Here is a 19,678-nt window from a genome sequence, read left to right on the forward strand (position 1 = left end):
TCACCTCTCCCATGAGTGTTTTCCCATGAAGGACAGCACGACTGAAACCTTCACATGCAAAAATAATCTGGTTGCTGGTTACCCAGTGAGACCATGTTGCTTCCAGATTTTAATTTACATAGAATATGGTGACGATATTCATGAGGAGAAAGAGAAAAATCATTCCTTCCTTATCCATATTAGGCTACCCCACACACATAATTGATTTGCTTGTTTCCCATCCCTTCTCTCCTCTTCCTTTCAAGAAGTTAGCCACTTTGTGGTCCTAGATGGCTCATCATTCTTTGTCAGTATCTCTCAGTAACTTCGTGGTAACATTAAACATTCTCAGATGAATAGAGTTAAAATGTTTTATTCAATCTCCACGATCCAAAGGACTAATAGTTACAAGACAAGAAGGACTGACCAAAAGACAGACAACAAGACAACAAGATTATGACCAACCTATCTCCCCAGTGGACCCAGGAATAAGGAGGGGGTAAAGGTCTGGATATACACTGATCACTTAAGTGTGCCAGGCAATGGTTTAGGCAGTGGACAAACATAGTTTCACTTACTGTCACAGAACCTCTATGAGGAAAGGATCTTTTCTGTTTTAGAGATAAGAAAACAAAGGACCAGTTTTGTCTGAACGTAAAATGCGTGTTCTCCTTCATGCTAACAATCTGTTTGAATGTTGGGAGTACATCAGGGTTTATCTTCAAGTGGGGAAAAGATTCAGGGACAAGGAGGAGAATGGAAATGGCATGAGAAGAAATAATTATCTTCATTTGTTTACTTATTCTCCTGGGGCATATTGGGAGGGAGTCAAACCTCTATTCCCTTCAATAACCAACACTCAATATTTGAAATTATTTATGAATATTTAATCTATAAATATTTCTTGACTGTCCCCGGTGTTCATAATATTATTCTAGGCTCTACGACTATAAAAATGAAAAAGGCCTGGTCCCAGGTCTCAAGTTGTCCATTGCTGAGTAAGAAAGACAAATAGATCAAAAGCGAGAAGTTCAGGTTACATATGAGACCATTTGCATTCATGAAGGAGTGAACACAAAGAAAATACCTAACGTGGGGTCACCAGGGAAGGCCTCACAAAAACAAAATATATAATGAGTCAGAATTTGCCATGCAAAAAAAAAAAAAAAAAAAAAGAAGAAGAAGAAAAAGAAGAATTTGCCATGCACAGGAGACATGTAAGACAATCAGAAAGGGTGCCATGGTGGCTGTTTGGACTTCATCTGGAGGATGACAGGGAATCATTGCTTTAGGCAGAGTAACATCATCAGCCTTTCATTTCAGGGAAGGTAATTCAGGGGGGTAGCATGGAGGATGGGTTTGTGGAGGGCTATACAAAAGGCAGAAGAATCTTACAAAAAGGAGGTTAGTGGCTTGAGATGTAATACAAAGGCCTGCACTGGGGACGTAAAGGTGAAAATGGAGGGAAACCATGACTTAAGAAGGCATGGGACTGAGAGTCAGTGTAGGAGGGGAAAGGAGAAGAAGGACTTTAAGATGATTCCTAGGCTTGAGCAACTGCATGGGAAGATGGTAACATTCACCAGCCTAGGGAAGAGAGGAGGAGGAAGTTTGGCAGTTGGGGGAACAATTAGTTTCATCAGGAACACATTGTTTACAGGGCAGCAGGAGAGAGAAGGCTAGACTCAGGAGAGGGGTATATACATGTCAGCAGTAGCTAAAACCATGGAGAGTGAGAGTGGGAGTACATGAAGAATCCTGGAGAATGGGAGTAAATGAAGAATTCTGGAGCATGTCAGTATATAAGGTAGTTGTGATGGGTAGATGAGGATATAACAAAAAGGGCCAGAAAAGAGTAGACTTACCATCAAACAAGAAGGTAGGGATCAAATGAGATAAAGATGTGAGTAGTACAGAAAAATCAAACTATCAAATAGTATAATTAAGAACCCATGGCTATCTGAAGATCAGCACTTTTAAAAATTCATTTAAATTCTAGTTAGTTGACATAGAGTTCAATATTGGTTTCAGAAGTAGAGTTCAGTGGTTCATCATTTACATAAAACACGCAGGTCTCATCATCACAAGGGCCCTCCTTAACCCTAATCACCCATCTTGCCCATCCCCGACCCATCTCCCTCCATTAACCCCCAATTTGTTCTCTATAGTTAAGATCTTGTCTCTCATAATTTGTTTCCCCCTCTCTTTTTCTGCCTCCCTGAAGACCAACATTTTGATATTTAAAGTACACAAAATAACTTTCAAACCAGTAGGACTGTCCATTCTCTCCCAAAAGATTTAGGATTAAGAACCAGACTAAGCTATAAGAAAAACAAGACGATATTCTGCCAAGAATAGCAGAATCACCAAAGATTAAAGCTGATACACTATCAGAGGCACCAGAGGGAAAAGTACACTTTGACTGATGATGTTAAGTACAATATATGTGCAATGGTCTCCCATCAGACAAGTGCCTACCCTTCCCTTATCAAGAAGGCAGAAGGCCAGTTCTTCCCCAGGGCCATGGCTGGGTAGACCAAAGGGAGACACCTGCCTCAAAGCCAGCCCATACTTTGTGTGGCCTATGAAGGGGAAGATGGTCTCTCTGACAAGTATGCACTGGATAGTTGTTGGGCTTTAGAACTGAAAGTTTGCTTGGAACTGGAGCCAGATCTGTCCCCATGGCAAACCAAGGTCACATAAAAGCTACGGTTACGGGTGAGGCAGTAACCAAAAGAAAGTCAAGGAGGATAACAAAGCATCTGTAAAGAAGATGCCACACACATGGAGAGAGAAAAAGAGAGGGAGAGAGACAGAGACTCTATTGACTTCCTCCCAGCTCGCGTCCTTGAGGGGATGGCTGCATTTCCCACATCGGACTCTGGAGTCTTCTCCGCATCCCTCCAAGGGCTGAGTGGACTTGGACTCCCTGCAGCTGTCTCCTACAACTGTACTGACATTCACTGAGTGTCTCCTCTGTGCCAGGCACTGCTCTATACGCTTCGCTAATTTATTTAAGCCTCAGAACACCCTATGTTATGTCCATTGTACTGAGGAGGGGGCTCAGGCAAAGAGAAGGTAAATAACTTGCTCAAGACACACGGTTTATCACGGTGGACCTTGTCAGAAATAATCTTTTCCTGCAGACGTTCAGATTTCTATCCTCTTGAAGAAACATGAATGCCTCTGTATGCCCACCAATCCCTGGGCTAAGCACTAGGGATGGAAAGAGAAATCACTCAAGTCAGAACATGGTCTTGTCCTCAAGGAGGTCTCCATGCAAGTAGAATGAAGCACAGAGAAGCCCAGGGAGGAAAGGAAAGACAGGAAGAGAAGGTGGGGGGGCAGGGGCAGGATAAGGAAGGGAGGGGAGAGGCAGGAAGGGGGGTGGTGGAAAGGAAGGGAGGGGAGGGAAGGGCAGAAAGTATCAGTCCTGGAACAAGAGGAGCAGATAAGAAGCAAAGGAGACTGACAATAGAGAATGAGATCAGAAATAGACGAGAAACAGCTCTGAGGTCTGAGGAGAGCAAACCATTGCCCAGACCTCGGGAGACCGTAGAGGGCCGTCTCAGTTTAGAAAGCGGATGCTCGAAATGCTTGCCAACAGCCTCCAATACCACAGTGGTTCTGAAGGGCTTAAGTCAACAATAATTAAAGGGTCACGGAGTGTGGCGAGAGGTCCAAGTGGGTTTTTGAGGAATCCAGGAAAGTGCTCATTAGAGAAATAATAGGTTTAAAAATACGTAAACATATAGAAAGCATGTTTGAAACATGCCAGGCCTAAAAAGCATGAAACCACATTCTAATTGTTCCATCAAGGCAGAACTGGGTCCTATTTCCCTTTCCTCCCTCTCCCTGCCTCCTGAAGGGTCAGAGGTTTCTCTGGGTGAGCAGGATGCCGGGGGCGGGGGGGGGGGGGGGGGGCGGGGGGGGGGGGGGGGGGGGGTGATAGAAGCACAAGGTAGAGAGAGAGGGGACCGCACTCCGGTGTGTAGGGCTCACCACCTGCAAAGGCAGCGGGGTGTGGGGGTGGGGGGGAGGGCAGAGGGTCATTTTACATTGATCACAACACAGGGCTGGACTTTTATTTTTTATTTTTTTATTTTTGAAGATTTTATTTATTTATTTGACAGATAGAGGTCACAAGTAGGCAGAGAGGCAGGCAGAGAGAGAGGAGGAAGCAGGCTCCCTGCCGAGCAGAGAGCCCGATATGGGGCTCCATCCCAGGATCCCGGGACCATGACCCGAGCCGAAGGCAGAGGCTTTAACCCACTGAGCCACCCAGGCGCCCCAGGGCTGGACTTTTAAATGACTGGGTAGAGACTGCTGTTGCTGTTTTCAAATACACATGTCTGTAGGACAGTACAGTTGATCAAAGTGACCCGAGTTCTCACCCAGAGACAGGAGAACAAATTCCCTCTGGGTGGGAGATTCCAAGAGACAAAACTTCCAAGAGATTCCAAGAGACAAAAACGAAGTTACTTTTTAATTACATTTCATGAGTCTTGCCTCGCACAACATCCTGATTCCACAAGAAAAGCTTCCTATTTTAAAGGCCGCCCCTTTGGTTCACCAGCTTCGGTGGGGAATCAAAACCTCCCATGATTATCATTTGGAAAAGAAGACAGTCCCCCATTTCCTACCTTGATCCTTTCTCTTTAATGGCAAATTTGCTAAGAGCCGTATTTCGTCCAGAAGTCGGTTCTGATCTGTCTTCCGTAGGGGATCCAAATCCGGCACTAAAATGAAAACTATTTGTTCTTAGGACAAGATAAAACTCATCATTGATTTCCATCATGAAAAATAATAAAACATTACATTTGCTGGGCATTTTGTCATTTGGAAGACATGTTTCTTTGCCATGACATGCCCGGGCTCCCTTTCCCTTCATGAGGCCGAGCACCAGGCATGACTCCAGCAAAGATAATCAAACAAAGCCAGCTCACAGCTCCTATGTCCTGTGCTTCAGGGCTCACTGGAAGTTCCCAGCACACGGCACCCAAAGCCTACTTGTCCCAGAGATCTTTTCCACAGCAATTTAAAGGGGCAATTATGAAATGATTGTACTAGAAGCATGAAAAGAATTAACTGGCCCAAATCTACACTCTAAATTCGTTCTTACTCCCAGACTGAGGGGAGAATTATTTGAGTACAGAAGAGATACCCTTTTCTTACTTTGCCTTTTCTTTGCTTGCTCTTCTTAAAGATGATGAGGAAGAAATACTCCGTCCGTAACCGATATCTGATGACTTATCTTCCATAGATGGAGGTGGAGAACTAAAATTTTTGAAATTATATACAAGTTAAAATGCTTTATGTTTCAATACCAGATTTGTCCTACAAAACAGATTTTTTTTTTTTCCGGAAAATCATAATGGGAGCTGACTTTTAACAGTGACAGAATGAAAGCATAAAGGAGAGGTGAAGGTAGGACAAAAAGATTACTGTTCATGAACTAGAACTGGAAATATTTTTATAAAATACATCACATGAAATAAATTATGACAGATATATAGATATACATGAACATTTTAAGGAAGCATTTTAAAGCTTTAATTTTTAGCTTTACTATTTATTTCTTATTTTATATTAAAAAAAACGACAACACAGAAAACCTCTGGGCTGAAGTTAGAGTCCCGCATACAGTTGTGGAGCCCTATAAACATAATTCGTTTTGGTTTGCTCCTATCTACTTACACTTTCTTCAATTACTTCATGTTACCAGCAGGGTAAGAAGCATGGAATACAGAAATACATCTGGAATTGAGTGGTAAAAGGGAGTCAGAGGAAAAACCACGCTGGTGGTGATTTCATGGTCTTTACTATGGCAAGCTATGAGTTTATGGATTGGTGTTTGTTTTTGGGGTAATGCCAGGGGGGCAAAAGGATACCGTCCTGGAAATCTTATATATTCATGTGATGATGGACAGACAAAAAGCCTTACGTGTTTCCCTGCATCTCTCCTCCCCCACGACACTCACATGTCGGATTTACTGTTAACTAAGAGTACAGCACGTAGATCACTGGGTTCTTGTAAGCAGAGGTCCTTCAAAGGCAAAAGTTTGGTGCCGGGATTAATCTGTAGGTAATTTAAGAACAAAAAAGTAATATCCACATGGGTTATATTGTTTTAAGTGAATACTGATGTTCTCGACTGTTTGAAGTAATGTAATTTCACACACACAAAGGCACACTCAGAAAGAGGAACTTGAACTTGTGGGCAGCTCGCCTCCGGTTCCCCACAATCTGTATTGTTTTATACTCTCAGCTGTTTCGCACCATCATTATCAGTTCGGCCCCTGAAAATAGTTGAGTTTTTGATGTATGTACTGTATATATAAGAGAGAATTTGTCTGTGGAGTAACTAATTACTAAACAGATGACTGACAATGTTGTGAGGATATGCAAAAACAGGCTTCTCCAGGTCCTGTATTAGCAAATTTACCAGCCTGCTGAGGTGAGTTAGACCGCATCACCTTCTAGGGTCTTTCCCCAATTGTATTATACTGAGATCCCTGTCTCATCCAAGATACTTTACAAGATCCTTTAAAAATCAGACAGAGCATGTCATTTTTCTGCCCACAACTCTGCCAAGTTTTCCTACTTCATTCAGAATAAAGGCGAAACTCCTTCCCGTCGTCTACAAGACTTACATGGTCTGGGCTCTACCTCTCTGGGTTAGTCCTTACTAGTCGGCTTCTTGGGTCACTCAGCTACAGCTACACTGACTGCTGTTTCTTAACTACGCCAGGCACACATATTCCTCTGCTTGGAAAGCTCTTCCCCCAGCCGTTCCCACAGCTAAGTCCCTCAACTTTTTAGTTTTTGCCTTCCTGACCACAATTTCCAAAATTACGGTGAACATCAACCCCAGTCCCCACCCAGCACTATAGAGCCCCCTTATCCTGCCTCTGTTCTACTGCCCCCCCAAGCTCTGATCATTTTGATCATGTGATAAACGTTATTTATCTCTTTGTCATGTTTACTGCTTATTGTCTGTTTCTTCTCACTGGTGTCATGAAAGTAGAATTTACTGACATCTTCAACCTATAATACTAGAAACTTAATATTTACTGAATGAAGGAATCAGAGTTCTCCTTTATAAAGATATTGTTTCATTAAATTTTTAAAAAACTGTATGAACAAATACATTTGTCACAGTTTTATCTGATTTATGGCAACATTTTTCTGAGAACTTGTTCTTTGTTGGTTTTTCTGCTCTTTTCCTCATCTCTCTCAGAGCATCTTTGTACTAATAATGCTGTGCTTGTTCTTTTTTGAACGATGCATCACTGAATGAGATGGGCTTTCTGAGAGCACTGATTTCTCAGTGGCCTGTGTGTGTGTGTGTGTGTGTGTGTGTGTGTGTGTGTGTTATGTTAGGTCGGGTAGTGGCAGCAGCCAGGGAATGCAGAAGGAACAGCAGGAGTCAAGTTTTAGGCTAGCCATTTTTCATTATTCAGAATGTCTCAGGATGCCTGGGTGGCTGTGTCTGTTCAGCCTCTGCCTTTGGCTCCGGTCATGATCCCAGGGTCCTGGGATCAAGTCCCGCATCGGGCTTTCTGCTCAGCAGGGAGCCTGCTTCTCCCTCTACCTGCTGCTCACTCTGCTTGTGCTCTCTCTCTCTCTGACAAATAAATAAAACCTTTTAAAAAATGTCTCTGGGGCTCCTTGCTGGCTCTGTCGGTAGAGCATATGACACTTGATCTCAGGGTGGTGAGTTTGAGCCCCACATAGTGAAGATTACTTAAAAAATAATACAATTTTAAAATGTCTCCAATTCTATTACCACGATAGTGTTTCCTTCAAACACAGTCAGCTATGTGATTCTTTCATGGCCCTGTCTTCTCTGCCTTTTTGGACCAAACTGGTCCAAACTGGCTTTTGGTGCCAGTCTTGCTCATCCCAGGTCTCTGGTCCTGCACCTGCCTGGCAAACAGAGCATTTGGCTTTTGCACTTCTGAGCTCTCCCCTCAGCTGAGACGGGGATGGTGTTTTCCGAGACCTGCTACCACTAGCTGCCTTGCCCCTCTCTGGGCTTATTTCTTCCCCCTTTTCACTCCTCCTCCTGCACTCCTTTTGTCTGAACTCAGGGATTTTCAGTAACTTCTACATTTTTTTTTAATGAAGTCTGTGGATCATATCTGTTTCCTAGTTTTGCCGAAAGTGGCATTTGTATATTTAAAAAATTTTTTCCATTCTCCTAATTGCTCTTGGTTTCCAGAATAAAGGAAAATGCTGGCTTAAGCAGCAATGCTGAAAAGTCCTTAAGATTCTAATTTTTAGCTTCCCATTTCTCTTGACATTAACCTTGAATTACCCTGTATATTGTTTTTAAAATCATAGAAATGCAGCTTAAATAATGTTCTTTTATATTACATTTTAAAATTTGGTATTACAGTCTGCTTAATTTCAGTTAGATTATAATAGAATGAAACACTTATACTTCTATCCTTATCACTAACATGGTTCATGAACCCTAGAAATATTAGAACAGAAAATGCTCCTTCTTTTATGTCTTCTCTGAAACTTGAGAGTAGCCTCAGCAAGCTGATTCTACTACAAGTAACCAGATTCTAGTTAAAACTGTCCACAAATGCAAAATCTTACAGCCAAAGTTAAGAATAAAGCTCTGATTCCCAAGTTTCTGCCGATAAAAATATACATTCTGTAAGGTGGTTATAAAATTGCAACGTAAGGGCACCGTGATTAAAGAAGAAATGATTGTACATACTAAAATACGAATTACTGCTGTCACTCACCCGACCGTAGTCATAGAATCCATCACCAATTATGTTACTTGATGACAAATAGCCAGTCAGGCTGTATTTCAGAGACAGGTAGTTGTTGAGCAATTTGTTATAAGCTGCCTCACTGAATTTATTTTTCCGACTTACTGATAGATTAACTTCTTCAAGGATCTCTAAAGCCCTGTCAATAAGAGGGGAAAAAAAGCATTATTTGCTTTAAACAAGCAATCCAACATTAAGTTCTCATTTATATAACCGGCCAAGACCCTGAATGAAGAATTGAGATGGAAAGGTTAAAGTTATCTCACCCTATTAGATAAAGCAAGACTGACAGAATTATGAAGACAAATCAGTCCTTTTGAGAATATATATGCCACCTAGTGACTCATATTCAAACAGCTGAAAAGGATGAGCGGGGCGGTGGGGGGGGGGATGTTCTTCATTTAAAGCTGAAGTAGTATTGGGCTCCAAGTTTTCCAGCTAACCAGGCAACATCCACAAACACAGAGATGGTTAGAAGTAGGGTGACCCCATCCGTGGAACCTGAAAACCCTATTTGCCGGTGTGCTAAGGCAACTCGCTCACCTGCTGCGGCTGGAGAAACTATTCTGGTGAGGCTGGTGAATGCCTAATTCTGATGGAGAGGTCTGGGTAGAGGAGGGAGAGAAAAGGAGACGCAGTCATGGCTCACCTTTCATTTTCACTTCAAAAGTGGCGATGCAGAATTGCAGGTTAGCAATAGCAGGAGGAAAGAAAAGAGAGGGATTGATCAGGGTGAAGAGGTGGACAGGGAAATGGTGAAGATGGTTTTGTAAGCGTGCTGGGAAGACCTCCAGTTGGAAAGAATGGAGAGGCACCCCACCCCCCGCCACCGCCAGGCCGCCCCTTCCCAGGGAAGATCCACTGCACGGTCCCAGCTCTCGAGGGCTTGGCCTCACGCGAGCGGGAGTGTGGACTCTGCCTGACCTTCCTTGGGCCCGAATAATGTGCTCCTTCATCTTCTGCCCTTAATCTGAGCCCAAAACTTGAGGCTGCTCCACTCACCCAAGCTTGCACAATTCAACAGCCATCAGCTCATCGTTGGCGCAGACCATCACGGCCCAGCTGGCGTGCCTTCTCACTTCATCATTCTTGGAGCGCAGGAGCTCCACCAGCGGCCCCAGGCCACCTGAATTTCTTAACTGGACGTGGAAACCGAAAGTTTATGCATCGGAAGTACAGAATATAAACACTGATTTTTTTTTTCAAATCTCATTGGATTGTTAAATGATTTTAACCATGTAAGAACATTTTAGGATTTTTAGAATTGATTACATCCAGATTTTTAGAATTGATTACATCCAGGAAACAATTTATTACAAAACCTTAGAGACAGGAGCCCAGATTTCTGTTCAAGGTCAAGAGGAGGCCACAGTCAAATAATCGAGGGAGGTCACTGTGATTTTTTTTGCGTGGGAGGGAGACAGAGAGCCTGTCCTCCTGTTCCCCTGTGTTCATTGATTCTGCTCATCAACACTGAATGCTCATTTGGCCCTGTGGTAGACAGAATGATGGTCCCCCAAAGGTGTCCTTTTCCCTGGAAGGGATTTTGCAGATGTGACAAGTTAACAATTTCGAGATGGGGAGATTGTTTCGGATAATCAGGTGAGCCCAATTTAATCGCAAGAGTCCTTGTAAGATGGAGAGATGGGTGCCTGGAGCCAAGAACGGAGCCGTATAGACACAGAGATTGGAGTGGTACCCTCTGAAGTTGGAGGGAGGGGCCACAGCCAAGGGATGGGGGTGGATGGTAAAATCTAGAAAGGACAGACTTTCCCTTAAAGTCTCCCAAAGGAACATAGCTCTGCCAACACCTTGATTTCAACCCCTAATACCTGTGTTCAGACTTCTGACATCCTATACTATACGATAATAGATTTCCATTACTTTAAGCCATGATGTTGTGGTCATTTGTTACAGCAGTAATAGGGAAGGAATCCAGTCCCCAAGGCTGCGCAGGAGGAACCGAAACAGTGACACCAGGGGACCCATGTCACTGGCCACCGCCACCAAATCATCAGTGTGGCCAAAGAATTACCATAGCAATGCCCTAGAAAAAGACCGATTTTTGTTAATGCTGCATAGTGTCTTCTCTTCATTTCTCCCAGGAATGAGGAAGAGATAAAAATAATAATAAGAGAATTGGACAGAACTACATTAATTACACTGTTAAAGGAAATTCAGGTAATAAAGGCAATTATTCATGGATAAAATTATTCTAATCAGGGGAAGAAAAAAGATTTGACAGAGCTCTTTTCTCACTGTCTGAAATGCAACACTCTATCATCTGAACCTACAGGACAAAAAAAGAACATTCTACCAGTTTCTATGTGTAGTATCTAAAGACAAGGGCCATTATGGGGTATGATCCATTTGATCTATAGTCAGTCATTTTCCATCAATGTCCGGAGACATTTTCTTCTCAGGGATCACACTTTAGTACATGGAACATTATAGCTTCAAAAAGTTTACTGGAAGCATCTTAAGCTTAGCAACTCAAATTTCTGAACCTCTTTATTTCTGAGTATACGAGAAGATAGTCTAACTCTTCATGTGTTCTTGTGGCAAAGATCTAATTCATTGATTAATTCATTTCCCCATTCATTTAATGACTGTTCATTAAGCATGCCCTCTGTGCCAGATATCTATTAATGGCATGGACACAGGGAAGAAAAACTCCCAGGTCCCTTCTCTAAAGCCTCAAGGAGCTTATAGTCTTTCATACAAGAACCATATACGCAAAGCAGAGGACACGGGAAGCATGCATAGAGCGTAAGGGAAGCATAGAGGAGGGCAGTTACCAGCTTGAAGACTGAAGAAAGGCGTCATAGAAGACAGGATGGCTTGACATGAATTTTGAAGGAGAAGTGTGATTTTATCAGGTGGACAAAAGTGAGAATATTTCTCCAAGTGAAGAAATCAAAGACATATAAATAAGAGAACAGAGCATATGGACAGAATTACAAATAGCATGGGATTTCTGGACTATGGAGTTAAGCCTGGTAAGAGGCTTCAAGCAAGGTGGGTAGGTGCAGGCCACTGGGCGTCCTCGTCCACCATGCTAAGCTGCTGAACTTTTCCTCTGGGGTGATGGTGCACCAATGGCCACATCAATGATGTGATGATGATCATATATTTGAAAGATCAGTCTGGGGACAGTGTGGGAAGCAGGAGGTGGCAGGCGTAGGGAGAGCAGGAGACTTAGCTGCGATATTCCTGGAAGGAGATGGACTGTTCTGCAGACTGCATGGACGCAGAACCAAAGCGCTTTGATCGCCGTGTTGCTGAAGACTAGCATAGCGCCTGACATAGAATAGAGGGCAAATAAATATTTGGTAGTCTTGGGGTGCCTGGGCGGCTCAGTCCGTTGGGTGTCCAGCTCCTGGTTTGAGCTCAGGTTTTCATGATCTCTTGAGTGGTGGAATCAAGCCCCCTGTTGGGCTCCTCACTGAGCAGGGAGTCCGTTTAGGAATTCTCTCCCTCTGCCCACCCCCCCACTCTTGTGTGTGCACATATTCTCTCTCTAAATAAATAAATATTTTAAAAAATTTGGTAGTCTTAGTGCCTTAATGGATGAATACAAATGAACTGGAGTCAGTGGGAACAAAGAAGGGGATAGAATAGAAAGGGACTGTCTATTCTGCCCTAGGGGACAGAAAAGATTTTTTAGTTGTCTGAGCAGAGAACCCAGTGCAACAGCTTGGGCTCTGGATGGCATCCCTGATCTCCCAATTTACCAACTCTGCTGGGAGCACAATGTGTCTTTAAGCCTCGTTTTCCTCATCTGTAAAACGGGGATTACAAACATGCCCATCACAAGTGAGGCTTAAATGCTTGTAGAGAGCTTAGCATAGTGCCCACTGCCTAGTAAGTGCTCAGTAAGTGTTAGCTACTGTTACTTATATTGGCGGGAGAGGAACAAAGCCCTAAGATGTTTGAATGAGTGCCCTGTGACAAGTAAATAGGAGAAAAGAAAGAGAAAAAAAAAAGGATGTTTGTAGGTTTGCATTATTTTTATGAATAGAACAAAACACACTTTTATATGATACACTTGTAAAAAAAAATACAATTCTAGGTTTTAAAACTTTGAAATATACAAGAAACACGAGAGTATGTGGAACCCACCCGTATAATGTGACACATCATAGTAAAGGCACACCTGTTTGTCTACTGATCAGTTTAAGAAATGACACATTTAGATGACCTTGAACCCCTGTTTGTTCCTCTCAATTACATCCACTCCCTTGATTCCCCAAGAGGATTTCTTGACTTTGCGGTTAATCAAGGCCAAATCATTGACCTTTGCCTTTACAGTTGCAACTCACATGTATGTTTACCTAAACAATATCTTGCTTAGATGTGTATATTTCTGAATGCTACATAAATAGAATCCTAAGTTGTATTCTACTGCAACTTGATTTTGCTCAGCATTATGCTCCGTTGATGTCTGTAGCTATAGTTCATTTTCACCGATGTGAAGTTCCATTTTATGAATATATTACAAATTTATTTACCCATTCTCTTAAAAAATTAGACAATTGGTGTGTTTCCAGTTGCTTAGATATTAGAAACAATGCATCCTGGTGCAAAGAGGCAAGAGACTGTCCTAGGTAGAATTTAGAAACAGAACTGCCAAATTATACTGGATTAGAGGATTTGCTCTTCTTTGCTAGATAAAGCCAATTTGCTTTCCAAAGGGTCACACCAATTAAATAATTTTACCTTTTTAGAGTAGTTGTAGGTTCACAGCAACATTGAGCAGCAGGTGCAGAGTTTTCCCACACTCCCCTGCGCCCAGGCAGGAGCAGCTTCCCCATCATCAAAAACATCCCCTGTCGGACTGGTACATTTGTTACAACTAATGAAAGTACACTGACACGTTATTATCACCCCGTGCCCGTGGCTGAAGGGCCGCACCAATTTTGAAGGGTCTAAATGATGGGTAGGTTCAAACCCTTGAAAATGTTTCAAATTAATCCACGCATAGGCACAGACCCGAAAAATGAGCGGACAGACAAGCTCTCACCTCTGTCCGGGCCTCCACGTCGCACGCGGTTGCGGCCACCAGGAGAGCCGCCTTGCTCTGCACCACCGTGTTGGAGGAGCGGAGCGGGCCGATGAGCGCGTGCATGACGTCGTGGTTCTGCATGTTCACCCGCAGGGGCTCCTGCATCGCCATGTTCGCTAATACTGTAGCGGCGCTGGCGATGGCTCCGTCTCGTTTACTCGACAGGATGCTTATCAGTGGATCCATTGCATCGGCTTCAGCAGCAGCACTGGGTACATGGAAGAGAAATGCACGTCATTCATCTGAGTTCAAGAAACGGTCCTTGGAAGGTACAATGGAGCTTATTAAACAAATGAGTACATAAATACAGTTTTAGAAAAAAAAAAATTAACGTCCAATGCAATGAACCCAGACTTGAGGTGCCAGTGATTTAAGTGGAGTCTGGGAAAATGTCAGTTAAGAGTGAATTTAAATTATCCTTTTCCTACTTCTACAGCTTGTCATTATAGAAAAATGCATGACTACTTCTTAGAAACCCTCCTACAGCTGTTTTTTTTTTTAACTCAATGATACTTATAAGACCAAGAAATTTTATTCAAAGAAAGTCAATTAAGATATTCTCAACCAGTAGGAAAGCAAAATTATATATTTTTTATTCTTTTTTTTTTTTTTTTTCCCTTAGAGAGGAAGAACCTTAATCTTAATCTTAATCTGGGCTTCAATCTCACAGCCCTGAGATCAGGGCCTGAGCCAAGATCAAATGTCAGGCACTTAACCAACTGAGCCACCCAAGTGTCCCTAGAAAACTAAGCCTTTAAATAGGGGGAATGATTGAGTGGGAGATGCTCCTGGTTTGAGTTAAAACTCTTTTAGCTCATCCTCCCCCTTTAAATGAGGTTGTTAATTGTAGGCAGGGGTTAACACATTTGAAGCCAGCAAAACATTTTGGAGGTGAAAGCTGATTTACAAAGTAAATATCAAAGATCAAAGTCATAATATTGACATAACTAGTTTGAGTAATGTAGGCATATTCAGTTGCTTAATTTCCTATTTCTGCTATAAAAAGACCACGATTATCCATCAAATACATTAATAGTCTCGCAAGTAATAAGCCTCTTTTTAAGAAGGCCCTACTCTCTATAGTCCTTGCTTTCTAATCACTTAAAAAGTTCATAAAGTAGTAAAAATTAAAAAGGGGATCATTTTAAGAAGAGGTAGATGATTTAATTATGTTCTTTAATATTTGGAATTCTTTCAAATAAGAGATGTTCCAAGCCATAAGATATACAGAACATCCCACTTTCAAAGGAAGACCCCAAATTCTGTGTTAAAAACCCATTTACATCGTCATGGGAATAGAAGTAATCAAGACAATAAAAACATACCTGAGACTCCAATAACATGAACATCCCTTTACGTTTTATATCTGACAATTTTTTTCCACTTAAGATCATATTAAGAATGAAATCTGAAAACAAGTGAGGCTATAGGATTCAGCCCATCACCCTGTATTATGATGAATATTCTGATAATTAAATTTAATTCGGTAGTCACATTTGCTGATTGTGAAGGAGAAGTGACAATCTCGAGATTAGAGGTTATCACAACTGTCTGAGAGAGGGCACAATGTAAATGAAGAGCCGCCAGGGAGAAAGGAAGCTGTGATTGGCACTCAGACCAGCTCTGAAGTGGACCGAACAGCAGCTACTGGGCCGGGATGAAATGACCAATGAAGGCGGCCACTCTGGGGAATGCTGGGCTCTGTTGGTGTTAACCCTGAAGGCAGCTCCCACCCCTGGTTTGACTACATCCATCCAGAAAACACACTAGATTGCTATGAAGGCAAAGTCAGAGTTTGTTTCCATTTCTTCCCATAGTCCTTGGTACATATTTAATCCTTCCTGTGGGGTCTCCCATTCTTTCCGGGGAAGGCATCTCTTTAAAAATTGGTTAGATGACCTGTAACCAAAGTTTGTTTCTATAAAAATATAGGAAGGGCCTGCCTGTATCTCACTATGACAGCTTGAGGGCCAGCATTTGCCCTCCTTTCCTAGGGGACAAAATAAACACTCAAGATAATTTTACTTTCCATGCTCTCTCCTACTATTAATCAAACAGGGGTCATTTGATTGTATGAATAAGGAAAAATTTGGAGGCACTAGTACATTAGTTTCTCAGAAACTTCTCATATTTTGTACTTAGAGCTTAAATATTGAATTTTTTAAAACTGCCAGCAAGAATTTTAAGTTATGCATATTTTCTAATTAATATAGACATAAACCTATTAAAAATTGTTTAATTTCTTTGACTTATTTTTCATGTACTGAATGCAATCAGTCCCTTCAACCAAAATACTTTGTACTTCGTAACCACTGGAAACATGCCTCAGTTAGAAGGCACGATTCCTCTGTCACTTAGTGATTTTTCCCTTGACAATGTTCACTTTTTAAAGCGTCCTGGAGAATCAGGGAGGAGCATACAGTGGAGGTGTTTCATTGCAACCATGTTAGAAGCTGCAAGTATTGTAGGAAAGCGCCTACCAGTACGTTCTCCAGGGCTGTGTCTTTTGTATGCTTCACGGGTTTTCTGGAAAATTTAAGTGAATACATAGGATCACACTTTGTTGTTTGATTTCTCTTATTTATTAAAAAACAAAACAAAACAAAACAAAAAACAGGCTGCAAGCTCCCAGAATATTTACCAGATGCATCTCTGCTCACTGCCTTTGTGCTTGTGTTTGCTTCCTCCTCTCTCCTGGACAAAGACGTATTTTGCCTTGGTTCATTTTTATCTCTACCTTCTGCTCTTTTCTGTGCTCTTTATGAGCCAATAAGGAGAAGTACACAAAACCCTAGCTGTTTAAGAAACGGGAGATTCTAGTACACAGTGGAATATAGCTTTTACTAAATTGAACATAACTTCCAGCACCGAAAGACAGATCGCACACATGCAGCTGGGAGAACGAGCTGCACTGTGTATACAAACCTGCCCGTAATGTGCTGTGTGCCGTCTGGTTAGGTGTAAAAAGCATAAGCGAAATTAAGTTATTATGGTGAAAAAAAAATCAAGCTATTATTCTTACAAAAAAAAAAAAAACCTCATTTCATTATAGAAATAGAGCACAGAATTTCCTTTTTTTTTTTTTTTAAAGAATCGCATTAATTCTGTGTTTTAAACCCAAGACATTCTGTTTTATTTTTCTCTGTGTCTGATAATGTACACAGGCTGGAGCCTGTCATATTTTAAAAACACATTTCTGTTTCCTAGATAGTATGGCATTATCCAGATAAACGGGACAGAAGTCAAACTGCTTTGTTACAAAATCCAGAATTATAGGGCCATATGTCATCATGATAATCTGAAAATATTTTGATTCTTACTATCGTGAACCTCCATCAGTTGGAGTTTCATCAAGTAAGAGTTTAAAATGTACATTTCAAAAAAAATGAACTAAAACCCAAATATGGAAAAGTATAAAAACATCTGTTTATATCAGTTGATGTATGTAAACAGAAGTGAAATTCGGCATGTCGTGTGTAACCAATTTATTACCAAGTCCTGACTCTTTTCCACCTCCCTATTTCTCGAATCTCTCTCTTCTCTCCAGCTCCGTCTCTTCGATCGAATCCATTCCATCAACCCCTTGTGAATTGATGTGCTCTTCTAACAGGTCTCTCCTCCCCCCACCCCCCCCGATCCTTTCTCCAGCTTACAGCCAAAAGAATCTTTTAAAATAATTACCAGATGATTATAATTATATACATCATCAGATTTCTCCCCTCTTTAAAATATTTCTGGGGGCACCTGGGTGGCTCAGTGGGTTAAAGCTTCTGCCTTTGGCTTAGGTCATGGTCCCAGGGTCCTGGGATCAAGCCCCGCATCGGGCTCTCTGCTCAGCGGGGAGCCTGCTTCCTCCTCTCTCTCTCTGCCTGCCTCTCTGCCTACTTGTGATCTCTGTCTGTCAAATAAATAAATAAAATCTTTGAAAAAAAATAAAATGTTTCTGGTTTCTCATTGCTCAGGATGAAGCCCTAAATTTCCCACATGGCTTCTGAGGCCCTACATGAGCCCACCTGCCTCCCCTGCCGGCCCACACCCCCCTCACCTGTCCCCATGGCTTTGTGCTCAGGGCCTCTCTGGCAACCCGCAACACGCCAGGCTCTGGCTTATCCCTGGGTATTCTCATACACCCGCCGTTCTTAACTTCCCGATGAACTCTTCCTCCTGATAATTCCCAATCACCTTGCCAAGCTCAGCACAAGTGCCTCATCCCCAAGTTAGCATATCTTGAGCCCCAAACTAGATACCAGGTCTCTTTTCCCCACGAGCTCAAGATTATTTGTTTGCGAAACATATATACATTTTTAAAAAAATGCTGTTTTGGCACAAAGGGTCCCACAGAATGGCAACGATCTTGAAATATTCTGTTACAGAAGCTTGTTGTGTAAAGGACTGACCACAAGGCTTTTTGGTTGAATCCCTGAGCCCCACAGTGAAAAAGCACTTAGAGGAGGGGCACTAAGAATATGGTTAAGGAAAAATACAATGACTGTACACACATAGTGTCTGTTTACGGCTCACTGAAAATACTATACGATTTCGTGTCTGTGTGTCTTTGCATTCATGGTTTCTCTGCCCGAAAGGCCTGGTCCTACCTGTCCACATCCCTTTCCCAGGGGAACCGTAGTTCGCCCTTCAGAACCCACTCAGCTGCCCCTTCCGCTGCGGTCATTCTTGTCCATCCCCACCTCTCCTTGTTACTCACTCCTTCCTCTTGCTATATCTACCCCCAGTCCCCACGTCTTGAGTCTTATTTATATCCCCAGTGCTGAGAAGATCAATATATATAAAGTGACTTGACTCCACTCAAGGGGAGCGATGAAGAAAACCTCAGGAGGAGTCGAGGGAGGGTGAGGGGAAAATACCCAGTTCCGCTTTACGGTTTCAAGAAGGCACAGGACCAAAAAAAAAAAAAGAAGAAGAAGAAGGCACAGGACCCCAAAGAATTGAGATCTCTGCTTGGAGCACTTACAGCAGCTCTCCCCAACCCCAACTCTTCCCTAATTTAATGAAGGAATTTTTATATGGAGTTTAGGTAATAACATCTTACACTTTAGAACACGTCTTAGGGATATGTCCATTTATAAACCAAAGGATGTCCCCGTTTTGTCTTTGCAGACGTGGGCGGCTCCATTCATCTGGGTGGTGTCACCAGGTGACCCTCTTCGGTAGTTCTCAGAAAATCCTGGCTGCGGTGTGGAGATCCCATTTAACCCATCGGCAAAGGCTGGTTACATGAATCAAGGGTGACCTTGGGCAGGACCGAAATCTGTTTAACAGAGCCCACATACAGGGTAATCTGTGGAACCCGATGAAACAGATGGTAATATTGGCAATCAGAACATTGTTTGTTAACAGTAATTACAACCATTCCCACCAGCCTGACTTTTCATATGTCTCGGCGAGGTTTGTCACACCGAGGAAGGCGTGTTGGCGACAGACCTGGTGCAAGTGGTCAGGAGAGGTACTTAGGCAGCAGACTCGGGGTGAGGGTGGGGCATGTTTGAGCCTTGCCGGCTCCCCCTGAGTCTACACAGGTGCGTGGGGACGGGACGCTGGCAGGGATGATAAACGGGTCTCCTGGTTATCACAGCCAGATTTGGAATGCTGGGAGCAGGATTCCTGACTCTCGTTCCAGCCAATTTTTCAACAAAAGAAATGATCCAAAAAGTCAAGTGTGTTCGTTAAATTGATCAATTTCTGAGTACATCCGAAACAACTCTGACCCCGGCGCAGCCCCACGGTGGCGGGAGAATGGGATGTTTGTCCCCAACTCTGGCTGAACTCCAGGACTGACAAAAGTAGCCAAGAGAATTTTCTCCTTTTAAAGAAATCTTATTTA

At 42.5% G+C, this 19,678-nt stretch overlaps 1 protein-coding gene across 1 annotated transcript in view; it reads right to left on the minus strand.

Moving 5' to 3' along the window:
* The window catches only part of LOC111155576 (armadillo repeat containing 3), an 88,443-nt gene that overhangs the window by 17,165 nt on the left and 51,600 nt on the right, over positions 1–19,678 (minus strand). The window contains exons 10-15 of the mRNA XM_022515824.1: positions 13,795–14,044; positions 9,774–9,910; positions 8,742–8,910; positions 5,961–6,058; positions 5,155–5,256; positions 4,623–4,718 (exon numbers count right to left, since the gene is read on the minus strand). Of these exons, the coding sequence (XP_022371532.1) occupies positions 4,623–4,718; positions 5,155–5,256; positions 5,961–6,058; positions 8,742–8,910; positions 9,774–9,910; positions 13,795–14,044 (852 nt within the window). The remainder of the gene's footprint in view (positions 1–4,622; positions 4,719–5,154; positions 5,257–5,960; positions 6,059–8,741; positions 8,911–9,773; positions 9,911–13,794; positions 14,045–19,678) is intronic.

This window comes from Enhydra lutris, unplaced genomic scaffold (assembly GCF_002288905.1).
Source record: "Enhydra lutris kenyoni isolate GAN:26980312 unplaced genomic scaffold, ASM228890v2 scaffoldscaffold42, whole genome shotgun sequence".
NCBI classification, from domain to species: Eukaryota; Metazoa; Chordata; class Mammalia; order Carnivora; family Mustelidae; genus Enhydra; species Enhydra lutris.